The following is a 12,477-nucleotide window of genomic DNA, read 5'->3' as shown; positions in this document are numbered from 1 at the left end:
TAGAAGCTGGTTTTACCATGGAGTTTTTGTCCAAGTGCCAGAGCAATGCCTGGATGTTGCTAGTGTGATGACATCACTTCCTGTGCAACACTGGTGATGAGGCCTGGACCTCATAAGTCCCCCCAATCCGCTGCTGGCCTGGCAACCCTATCCCCAACTCACATTGCCAGTTCTGTGATTCAGTGGCTGACAGCATGCTTTGCGTAGCAAAAATCTCAGGTGCAATTCATAACTTCCCCGGTCAAGAATGATCACTTGACACCCTGAAGAGCTGCTTGCAATCAACGCATGCTATACTGGGCTGAGACAGTCTAAAAGTCTAACAGTATAAGGCCAGGCTTAACATCTAGTTCAGGAGCAAAAGGTTACATGTCGGAAAATGGAGGCACTGTTGTGGACGAAGAAGAAAGTCCAGACCGCTTGCCCGTAGGGATGGCACTAAAAGTTACAGTTACTTGGTTCGGTATATAAATTTGGCCAGCTCGTAATACTTGGATCATGTCTTACAGATTGTAATGTCTCCAGTCCTGATAAGTCCAGACAAGTCCAGACAAGTCCAGAGACAAACGTTGAGCTTCGCTCCAAGAGACAATGGACTATGCGGATCCTAGCCCGCTCCAATCAGGGGGCTAGGTTCCTGGCCGAGAGCCAATCGGACTCTCGGCCACTGTAAATAACCTACTGGGCAGTGGGGTGTGTGTTTTGGGTGGCGGTTTCTTGGGGAATATAAGCCGGCCTGCGAGCCGGCCAAAGCTGTCTTGTTCCTGATCGGATAAAGTACGCTTTGCTGAAATCACTCTCCGTCTGCGTACTTTTCACAGATCAAGGGCCATCTATTGTACTTTCCCAACACTGGGATGCCAAACATAGTTCTGAGCATGCAAAGTAAACATTTAACAAAAGCCTGCTGTGCTCAAGGGTGGGATTGTACATCCCAGTGATTGGTTCCAAATCTGCCCATCACTGGTTTGTTGTAATACTCTTAACTGCACCATCCCTATGCAGAATTACACCCCTTTTAAGCCCATGGGCCTCCGTCCTTGCCCTGACATGGACGGCCCAGACTAGCCCTCAGATCTCAGAGGCTAAGCAAGGTCGGCCCTGGTGAGTTCTTGGATGAGAGACCATCAAGGAAGTTTGGGGTTGCTATGCAGAGGCAGGCAACGGCCAACCCACCTCTGTTAGTCTCTTGCCTTGACCTGGATGGCCCAGGTTAGCCCAATCCCATCAGACCTTGGAAGCTGAAGCAGGGTCAAGTCTGGTTAATATATGGATGGGAGACTACGAAGGAAATCCAGGGTTGTGGCAGACAATGGCAAAACACCACTGAATGCCTCTTGCTTTGAATACCCTACGCAGAGGTGTCGAGCTCATTTGTTATGAGGGCAGGATCTGACATAAATGTCAGTTTATCTGGCCGAGTCACACGTGCTGTAAAATGACATGCCAGGTAAAGGTAAAGGTCTCCCTTGCTCGAAAGCCAGTCGAATCCGACTCTAGGGTTGCAGTGCTCATCTCTGTTTCCAAGCCGAAGAGCCAGCGCTGTCCGAAGACATTTCCGTGGTCATGTGGCCGGCGTGACTAAACACCAAGGCGCACGGAACGCTGTGACCTTCCCACCGAAGTGGTACCTATTTATCTACTTGCAATTTCTTGCTTTCGAACTGCTAGGTTGGCAGGAGCTGGAACTAGAGACGGGAGCTCACTCCGTCATGCGGCACCCGGGTCTCGAACGGCTGAACTACCGACCTTCCACAGCCTGCAGTTCAGCATCCTAACCACTTGAGCCACTGCAGCTCCTTTTGTAAAACGACATGCCAGGTACTGGAGATCATAAACTCGATAAAGGACATAGGCAAACCCGATAAGTGATATTGTTTTTCACTCAAGATACAAAGAGAGGTAACTGATTCCTAGCAGTGAAAGTAACTGGTTTACCGGGGAACCCATAAAAGCCTGGCTCCCCCAGATCTCCCCACCCCCAGTTCGCATCCCTCTTGCATTCCCCAAAGAACCTGAGGGCTGAGGGGAAGGCCTGACAGAGAGACTGTTTCCAAAACCTCCAGGGGGCACTTTTGGTCCTCCCGTGACCCCTTTTCCCTCACGGGCTGAGAACAGCACCAGTTGCTCGCGGGCCGGATAAGAGTCCTGAATGGGCCAGTTCTGCCCCACAGGCTATATGTTTGACACCTCTGCCCTACAGGGTTAACATAAGAACATAAGAGATGCCAATGTTGGATCAGGCCACTGGCCCATCCAGTCCAGCATTCTGTCACACAGTGGCCAAAAAATACCTGGTGCCATCAGGAGGTCCACCAGTGGGGCCAGGACATAGGAGCCCTCCCACAGTTGCTGTACCCACCCCCCAAGCACCAAGAATACAGAGCATCCCTTGCCCCAGACTGAGAATTCCTATCTATACATTGTGGCCAATAGCCACTGATGGACTTATGTCATGATGCCATATATTGGCTGTGACTTGATGACATTTTCCACCACTGCCATCTCTGTTTAAGATTACACCGTTGAGCAAAGTGATCCCTGGAATAATAATACGGTATGATACATATTGATAATTTTAAAAGAGTGGTATAGTATAGAAACCTCAGGCAGTGGCATTTCTTTTCTTCCTTTTTTTTTGGCACAACTCTGTGATCTCAACAAATCCAAGCTATTTGCAATCACCTCCCCCCCCCCTTTACCTTCAGTCTTTTAAGAGAAACTTTGGCTTCTGCCGCCGCCTTCACAGAGAAAGGTAAAATGGCAATCAAAAACTTCATCACGTTCAGCATTGCAATCACGCTGAAAGCCTGCAAGAGAAAATGGGTATTACCTCAAGTTAATATTTGTTGAAATGTTAAATCTTGTAAGTACGCTGTAGCTTACATTTTTAACCGGGCTTCCAAAACAACAGATATCTCTTCCTTATGACAGTGGTATGCAGAAGATACCACTCTAATGGCAGAAAGTGAAGAGGACCTTAAGAGCCTCTTGCTCAGAGTGAAAGAGGAGAGCGCAAAAGTGGGCTTGAAGCTCAACATCAAAGAAACTAAGATCATGGCATCCGGCCCCATCACTCCTTGGCAAATAGAAGGGGAAGTCATGGAAGTAGTGACAGAGATTTCCAGAGAACAGCAAGGAGAGATAAGGAGGCCTTCCTGAATGAACAGTGCAAAGTAATAGAAGAAAACAATAGAATGGGAAGGACTAGAGATCTCTTCAAGAAAGTTGGAGAAATCAAGGGAGCGTTCCATGCAAAGCTGGCCATGATAAAGGACAAAAACGGTAGGGACCTAACAGAAGCAGAAGAGATTAGGAAAAGATGGCAAGAATACACAGAAGAACTATACAAGAAAGACCTCAATGTCCTTGACAAACACGACGGTATAATCACTGACCTTGAGCCAGACATCCTGGAATGTGAAGTTAAATGGGCCTTAGAAAGCATTGCTAACAACAAAGCTAGTGGAGGTGATGGTATTCCAGCTGAGCTATTCAAAGTCTTAGAAGATGATGCTGTTAAAGTTCTGCACTCCATTTGCCAGCAAATTTGGATAACGCAACAGTGGCCACAGGATTGGAAAAGGTCAGTATACATTCCAATCCCAAAGAAGGGCAATGCCAAGGAATGTTCAAACTATCGCACAATTGCACTCATATCACACGCTAGCAAGGTCATGCTCAAGATCCTACAAGCTAGGCTTCAACAGTACGTGGATAGAGAACTACCAGAAGTACAAGCTGGGTTTCGAAGAGGTAGAGGAACTAGAGATCAAATTGCCAACATTCGCTGGATTATGGAGAAAGCAAGAGAGTACCAGAAAAATATCTACTTCTGCTTCATTGACTATGCTAAAGCCTTTGACTGTGTGGATCACAACAAACTATGGCAGGTCCTTAAAGAGATGGGAGTACCAGACCACCTTACATGTCTCTTGAGAAACCTGTATAAGGGCCAAGAAGCGACAGTTAGAACCGGATATGGAACAACTGATTGGTTCAGCATAGGAAAAGGAGTACGACAAGGATGTATATTGTCGCCTTGCTTATTTAATATATATGCAGAGTACATCATGCGAAATGCTGGCCTGGATGAATCACAAGCGGGAATTAAGATTGCTGGGGAAAAGATCAACAACCTCAGATATGCAGATGATACCACTCTAATGGCAGAAAGTGAAGAGGACCTTAAGAGCCTCATGCTCAGGGTCAAAGAGGAGAGCGCAAAAGTGGGCTTGAAGCTCAACATCAAAGAAACTAAGATCATGGCATCCGGCCCCATCACTCCTTGGCAAATAGAAGGGGAAGTCATGGAAGTAGTGACAGACTTCACGTTCCTGGGATCCCAGATCACTGCAGACTGTGACAGCAGTCATGAAATTAAAAGACGCCTGCTCCTTGGGAGGAAAGCGATGGGGAACCTAAACAGCATGATAAAAAGTAGAGACATCACCCTGCCAACAAAAGTCCGCATGGTCAAAGCAATGGTATTCCCAGTAGTCATGTATGGCTGCGAGAGTTGGACTATAAGGAAGGCCGAGCGCCGAAGAATAGATTCTTTTGAACTATGGTGCTGGAGAAGACTCTTGAGAGTTTCTTGGACTGCAAGAAGATCAAATCAGTCAATCCTAAAAGAAATCAACCCTGCCTGTTCCCTGGAAGGCCAGATAATGAAACTGAAGCTCAAATACTTTGGCCACCCAAGGAGAAGGGAGCACTCACTGGAGAAGACCCTGATGGTGGGAAAGATTGAAGGTCAAAGAAGACGGGGACGGCAAAGGATGAGATGGTTAGACAGTGCAATAGATGCAACGAACATGAAGTTGAGCAAAATTCAGAGGACTGCGGAAGACCGGAAGGCCTGGTGTGATCTGGTCCATGGGGTCGTGAAGAGTCGGACACGACTGTGCGACTGAACAACAAATGACAGTCAACGGGATAATGGTTAAAGCCTGGTCTCGTCAGATCTCGGAAGCTACGCAGGGTCGGCCCTGGTCAGTATTTGCATGGAAGACCATCAAGGAAGTCCTGGTCATTACGCAGAGGCAGGTGATGGCAAACCACCTCTGTCTGTCTCTTGCCTTGAAAACCCGACATCAGTCACCATCAGTCAGCAGTGACTTGGCAGCACTTCCCACCCCACCAATGGGAGCCATTCAAATGTCACACAGTTAGTTCCATTTCGGAGTGCCTGTCCCGCATGACTTCAGTTCTTCCTCCTCCACCGTCTCCTGAAATTCTTTCAGCAGATTGTGCAATGTAAACCCTTTTTCACTTATGAATGCCACTGTAAGCCTACATTTTTATTTTTAAATAATAATAATAATAAAGAAGGTCTTCCCCCAGTGACTGTCTGCAAGAGTCTGGCTTTATTAGTAAAGGTAAAGGTTCCCTTGCTCGAAAGCCAGTTGAATCCGACTCTAGGGTTGCGGTGCTCATCTCCGTTTCAAAATCGAAGAGCCAGTGCTGTCCGAAGACGTTTCTGTGGTCATGTGGCTGGCACGACTAAACACCAAGGCACACAGAACACTGTTACCTTCCCACTGACGTGGTACCTATTTATCTACTTGCAATTTCTTTGCTTTTGAACTGCTAGGTTGGCAGGAGCTGGAACTAGAGACGGGAGCTCACTCCGTCATGCAGCACTCAGGTCTCGAACTGCTGAACTACCGACCTTCCACAGCCTGCAGTTCAGCGTCTTAACCACTTGAGCCACCGCAGCTCCTCTGGCTTTATTAGGGAAGCAATTATGCATTTAGAAATTGACCTTGGTTAAAAGTAAACATCCCTGAGAAATCAGGATCTACTTTGCCAAGAATTACTGTCGATAAATTGCAACAATTTGAATTAGCACCAGAGCTTTAAGATCTCTCCAGCTGTCACCTGGAGACTGGCAACAGCTTGTCTGGAGTGTGGGCAGTATGGCATTGTATCTGTCTGAGGTCCCCCTCTTCCTCCTCCTCCTCAGACCCCACCCTCAGCAGGCTTCATCCCTAAAATATCCTGGAAGTTTCCAGCCTTAATCTGCATGTCTGTCTTAAGTTTTACACACACACACCCACAGCCTCTGCCTAGGGAAAGGGCAGCTGACATCATTCTCCTCTCCCCTATGAGGTATGTTATGCAACAAAATCCCAACTGCCTTGCGGGGGGGGTGAGTTTGAGGTGTGGAATGGAGTGTAGTCCAATCAGCTTCCATATGCAAATAACCTTGGAATGCTGGGCGGGACTGCACAAAGCAGCCAGTCAACCCAGCCAGTGTCTTCTGAGTGGCAGTTTTTCCGGCCTAACACTAAAGGGGCCAAATTTAGAATGTTGCGAAATAGAACGTTGCTATTCAATTATTATAAGGGAGAGATTTTAACAACCAACTGGATACTGTAACAAGTAATTGAACAGATTATTACTATATATTCAGAAGACCCCCCCAATCTGTATGTAATATATGTTTGTGTGTCTTTGTTTTGTATGTTGATTTGTGACAAAATAAAAAAACTATTATCAAAAAGAGAGAGAGCAACCCGAGTGCCGCATGATGGAGTGAGCTCCCGTCTCTGGCCCCAGCTCCTGCCAACATAGCAGTTCGAAAGCAAGAAACTGCAAGTAGATAAATAGGTACCACTTTGGTGAGAAGGTAACAGCATTCCATGTGCCTCAGCATCTAGTCATGCCAGCCACACAAAAAGGTCTTCGGACAGCGCTGGCTCTTCAGCTTGGAAACGGAGATGAGCACTGCCCCCTAGAGTCGGATTCGACTGGCTTTCGAGCAAGGGAAACCTTCTAATGTGGTGAAGACCCAGGCTAGCCCAATCTTGTTGGATCTCAGAAGCTAAGCAGGGTTAGCCCTGACTATTATTTGTTGGGAGACCACCAATGAATTCCAAGGCAGGCAGTGGCAAAACACCTCTGAACATCTCTTGCCTTGAAAACTCCACCAGGGGTCACCGTAAGTCGGCTGCGCGACTTGACACCCCTTCCCACCACCGATACGCTAAAGGGCCACAGGGATACAGAGTTAACAGGTAAAAAACATTATAGACCGAGAGCAATGCAGGGTAAGTCTTACCACAGAGGCTGTCAGTTCCCGTTTCAAAAGGGTGTGGAAGATAAAGGTCATGACAATGGCCAGGGTAGATACGATTGGCGCAAGGGCAGAATTCACACTCTGGACATATCCTGCTTTTTCTAATATTTTCTTTTCCGCTTTCCTTATGCCTGCAAGAGACATGGGCTTGTCGTGATTCAGTGATGACTCACACACTGCCCGAGCAACAATATATCAATTTGGGAATGACGGCCCGGCAGTACAAATGATCAGCGAATCACGGACATTGTTGAGAATGATCCGGTTAAGGCACGGGACTGAATGTTTAAAAAAAGGTGTGATCTCCCCCTCCCCCGTACCTCTGACAGCTTTTGCAAAGGACATTTCCCAAGCATACATCTTGATCAGCTTGATGCAAGTCAGAATCTCGTTCATTATCCTCACGCGTTGGTCGGTCACCAAAATGGCAGCTCTCCGGAATATGGAGGTGAGCTTAGCCATGAGCATCTGCGAAGAACAGGCCAGACGCCGTTGAAGCTCAAATACTTTGGCCACCAAATGAGAAGGGAGCCCTCACTGGAGAAGACCCTGATGCTGGGAAAGATTGAAGGTCAAAGAAGACGGGGACGGCAAAGGATGAGATGGTTAGACAGTGTCATCGATGCAACGAGCATGAAACTGAGCCAACTTCAGAGGACAGCGGAAGACAGGAGGCCCTGGCGGGATCTAGTCCATGGGGTCGCGAAGAGTCAGACTCGACTGTGCGACTGAACAACAACACACACTGCCTGAGCAACAATATATCATTTTGGAAATGACAGCCCGGCAGTACAAATGATCAGCAAATCACGGACATTGTTGAGAATGATCCAGTTAAGGCACTGCACCGAATGTTTAAAAAAAGGTGTGATCTCCCCCTCCCCCGTACCTCTGACAGCTTTTGCAAAGGACATTTCCCAAGCATACATCTTGATCAGCTTGATGCAAGTCAGAATCTCGTTCATTATCCTCACGCGTTGGTCGGTCACCAAAATGGCAGCTCTCCGGAATATGGAGGTGAGCTTAGCCATGAGCATCTGCGAAGAACAGGCCAGACGCCGTTAGAGCATGCAAGGGATACAGATGAATCGGCTGGCCGGGAAATAAGCAAGGGGGTTTATTGGACAAAGAACTGCAAGGTCAGTTGGACGAATTTTCAAAGTAATAGAACTGTTTTGCTTGATTTAACAAAAACTGCAATGGGATGCCTGTCTCCCCCCCCCCCCTGCAATGTGGGCAAATAGTACCTGTGGAGGGTATATAGAATTGCCAGCTCTGGGTTGGAAAATTCCTGGAGATTTGAGGGGAAGAGACTGCAGCGGGGTGTAATGCCCTTAAGTCCACCCTCCAAAGCTGACATTTTCTCCAGGGGGGACTGATCTCTGTAGTCTGGAGATCGCTTGCAAATTCAGGAGATCTCCAGGCCCTACCTGGAGGTTGGCAACCCTGTATTTAGATATGGGATGAGGGGGAGATGATTTGACACCACCTCTACCCCTCCGACAACTTAAAAGTGAAAAACAAGATCAGGAGATCGGATAACCGCAACCAATGATAGCGTGCAAAGGCCCAGGCACGCACAAAATTGCTGTGTATCAGTAATTGTTATTAGTAATTTTTATTCTTTGGAGGTATCTCCAAAGGGGATTGGAGAGGGGAGCGGTGGCACAGGGGATTTATCCTCTGGTTACAGTAACATCTGAACTGAACAGAAGTGCTGTCAGTTCAAGCCCCGCACTGGTGTGAGCTGCCAGTCTTTGTCCCCAGCTCGCCGTCCACCCAGCGGTTCGAAAGCTTCGGCGAGTAGATAAAATGGGCACCACTCCTTAGAGAGGGTGGGGTTGTGTTAGCCAATCGGATGGTCTGCGCGTAAGATCCGTAAGCTGGAAAAAGAACTACGCCGCAAGAAATAGCCTGCAATAGGCCACTCGGCCAGACGGTGGCAGTGGTGCGCTGCGACTGAGACAACGCTGACAACATCAAGTGTCGCCGAGGGAAGGAATGTGGCTGGAACATGCCTGGACCTTGCTGCTGACTATCTCCGTTGACTACGATAAAAACATGTGTGTGATTTAATTGATATATGTTGTCTTCCCTTACCCCCAAGCATTGTTAGTCCCATGTGATATTCATGAGTAACTGTACATCGCTCAGAGCCGGCAGCTCTGCATGGATGGAGCGATTAATAAATGGAAAGATTATTATTATTATCTAATTCCCAGCATCTGGCAAAATGGACTATGAAAGTTTATGCTGGAGCAAGAACCTCTCTTTGGCTGCGTCCATATATCATTGCCTATTACCCATCTGTTGCGGTAATACGGTAATTCTTTGCAAAACGATTTTTGTGGCGCGGAGAAGACAATCCAGTTATGAACTATTACCGTAGCGCGATGATGGCCCAACATTTTATGATGGGTGGATCTCGCTTAGAATAGCTGTTGCTCAAGAAACTGATTGTGTTACCTGTAAAGGCGTGAACAGAACGTAAACCAACAATCCAATGAGCGCCGTGGGACCGAGGATAAGGCACGAATAGATGGTGCAGGCAACCATCAGCACAGGGACGGAGATTGGCAGGGGACAAAACAAGGCCGCTTCGAACATCCGATAGCCATCGTTAGCTAACAAATTGATCACCTGAAAGAAGCAAATGAATGGCACTGAGTTCCTCAGGCAATCGCCTGTCAGGGGCAGACAAAGGGTTTTTGCTGCCCTTGGCAAACCATGATTTGGGTGACCCTCCCCCATGTTCTTTAGTCGTGCCAGCCACATGACCATGGAGAAGTCTTCGGACAGCGCTGGCTCTTCGGCTTGGAAACGGAGATGAGCACCGCAACCCTAGAGTCGGATTCGACTGGCTTTCGAGCAAGGGAGACCTTTACCTTTACCCCCACGTTCATTATAGAGAAATTTGAGAAATACAATACTTGCTACTTTTGTAACATATTAATATACTTCTTTAAAACACGGAGGGGGGGGATCACTTCTGATTTGATGCCCCTTAAAGCCTGGTGCCCTAGGTAACCTCCTAGCCGCCCTGAGCCTGCCTTGGTGGGGAAGGCGGGGTATAAATCCAATAAATAAAACTACTCAACACCAGTTCTCTAGGTGAAATCCATCTGGTTGTCCTCATGAATTACCCCTGCATTGACCCATGTGGATCTATAAGAACCAGATCATCACTGAGACAGTACCCTAAGACCACAATTGTACCTTTAAAGATTGACTACCTCTTTCAATAGTCTTTCAGTAGTCATGTATGGCTGCGAGAGTTGGACTATAAGGAAGGCCGAGCGCCGAAGAATAGATTCTTTTGAACTATGGTGCTGGAGAAGACTCTTGAGAGTCCCTTGGACTGCAAGAAGATCAAATCAGTCAATCCTAAAAGAAATCAACCCTGACTGTTCCCTGGAAGGCCAGATAATGAAACTGAAGCTCAAATACTTTGGCCACCCAATGAGAAGGGAGCCCTCACTGGAGAAGACCCTGATGCTGGGAAAGATTGAAGGTCAAAGAAGACGGGGACGGCAAAGGATGAGATGGTTCGACAGTGTCATAGATGCAACGAACATGAAATTGAGCCAACTTCAGAGGACGGCAGAAGACTGGAGGGCCTGGCGGGAGCTGGTCCATGGGGTCGCGAAGAGTTGGACTCGACTGCGCGACTGAACAACAACAACAAAGCTCCAAGTTGGTGTATCCTCACTGCAAGGCCCCCTGGGCTTGGCGGGGGGTGCGGAGGAAAACCCATACAGGCGGACTGGAGTGGCAGCAGTGCAGTGCTGGGCAGATGCTCCCATGATGCTTGACTGCTGAAGGTGAGGTTGCTCTGCCGTGCTGAAGCCACAATGGAGTGGTTCCGCCCACTCCCCCCAGTACTCCCCCCCTTAGGTTTGACACCCCTGGATTAGGATCTCTCCCAGTTTTTGACAACTAAGCAGCCGCCTCAGGGGGTTACTTTGAAAAATGGAGGACAGGTGATTACAGGAGGAAGGATCCAGCTCTTTCTTCCCATGCCTCTTCCACGCTTCCAGGCTGCCGTTAGCTCCATGGAAGGAAAAAGACAGGTTGTGCCTGTCTTTTTCCTCCCATTGAGAAAATGGCAGCTTTGGTCGGGAGGAGGGGGGCTATACAAATCAGAGAAGAGGCAGGAGTAGAAGCTATAAAGTCATGGAGGAGGCACGAGTTGGAAAGTTTTAGGAGTTCACTCCCCTGTGGACCCCTCCCTGGTCTTCAAACCTGGTGCTGCCAATTAGCTGAATGAAAACAAAGACTGAACATCCTAATAATTCCATATCAGCCTAGTTTGGCCTTAAAGGTAAAGGTCTCCCTTGCTCGAAAGCCAGTCGAGTCCGACTCTAGGGTTGCGGTGCTCATCTCCGTTTCAAAGCCGAAGAGCCAGCGCTGTCCGAAGACGTTTCCGTGGTCATGTGGCCGGCATGACTAAATGCCAAGGCACACGGAATGCTGTTCCCTTCCCACCGAAGTGGTCCCTACTTATCTACTTGCAATTTCTTGCTTTCGAACTGCTAGGTTGGCAGGAGAGTTTGGCCTTAGATGACTGCAAACACAGCATCGGCGTTTCCTTTCTATAAACGTTTTGCCAAACCAGTATTAAAAATTAAACTCTCTGGGCAATCCCCTTGGGTGCAGAGGACATGCCTTCTTACCACTTACTTCTCCAACGGAAATGTGGGACAAAGTTCTAAACGCCAGCAGATTCTCGAAGGCCACCGTGGTCACAGCGACTTTCAACCTCATAGCGGTGCGGTAGTTGATAGCCCACGTCAACGCCCAGAAAATTGCTTTGGTGAGTTCTGCGAGGAAGAGGGCTACGCAGAGGCCGATCCCTTTAAGCAAGTCGGTGGAGCCGCTTTCGCTGTGCTGGAGGATGTTATGGATGAGCACTGTCTACAAAAGGATTTCTGAATTACTTTGAGACAGGGAAAAGTGCATTCCAAACAATTTCAGGCCTATTCATCTCCCAAACACAATATTATGCAGTACAGAGAGGTCTGCTTTCCCATCATTATACCAAGACTAGGGGTGCCAGCCTCCAGATGGGACCTGGGGATCCCCCGGAATCATAACTCATCGTCAGACTACAGAGATCACTTCCCTTGGAGAAAATGGATCCTTTGGGGGGTGGACTCTGTGGCATTGTATCCCGTAGAGTCCACTCATAAAGTCCATTGTACTGCATAGAGTCTATGGAGGTTCCGATCCTTCCCAGGTCCCACCCAAACTACATCCCACCCAAACTACTACATCCAACCCAAACTACTCATCGCCAGACTACCGAGATCACTTCCCTTGGAGAAAATGGATCCTTTGGGCGGTGGACTCTGTGGCATTGTATCCCGTAGAGTCCACTCACAAAAGCCATTGTA

General features: G+C 48.0%; 1 protein-coding gene across 1 annotated transcript in view; it reads right to left on the bottom strand.

Moving 5' to 3' along the window:
* Positions 1–2,702: 2,702 nt before the first annotated feature.
* LOC107124686 (multidrug resistance-associated protein 9-like) overlaps positions 2,703–12,477 on the bottom strand; it is a gene marked incomplete at its 3' end in the record, with an annotated part of 25,212 nt that continues 15,437 nt past the window's right edge. The window contains exons 6-10 of the mRNA XM_015428182.1: positions 11,765–11,998; positions 9,551–9,724; positions 7,974–8,121; positions 7,067–7,215; positions 2,703–2,810 (exon numbers count right to left, since the gene is read on the bottom strand). Coding sequence (XP_015283668.1) covers positions 2,703–2,810; positions 7,067–7,215; positions 7,974–8,121; positions 9,551–9,724; positions 11,765–11,998 — 813 coding nt within the window. The remainder of the gene's footprint in view (positions 2,811–7,066; positions 7,216–7,973; positions 8,122–9,550; positions 9,725–11,764; positions 11,999–12,477) is intronic.

Source organism: Gekko japonicus, unplaced genomic scaffold (assembly GCF_001447785.1).
Source record: "Gekko japonicus isolate JY-2015 unplaced genomic scaffold, Gekko_japonicus_V1.1 scaffold1804, whole genome shotgun sequence".
Classification (NCBI taxonomy): Eukaryota; Metazoa; Chordata; class Lepidosauria; order Squamata; family Gekkonidae; genus Gekko; species Gekko japonicus.
Note: the sequence above shows the minus strand (reverse complement) of the source record. Positions and strands in the feature narration are given on the sequence as shown.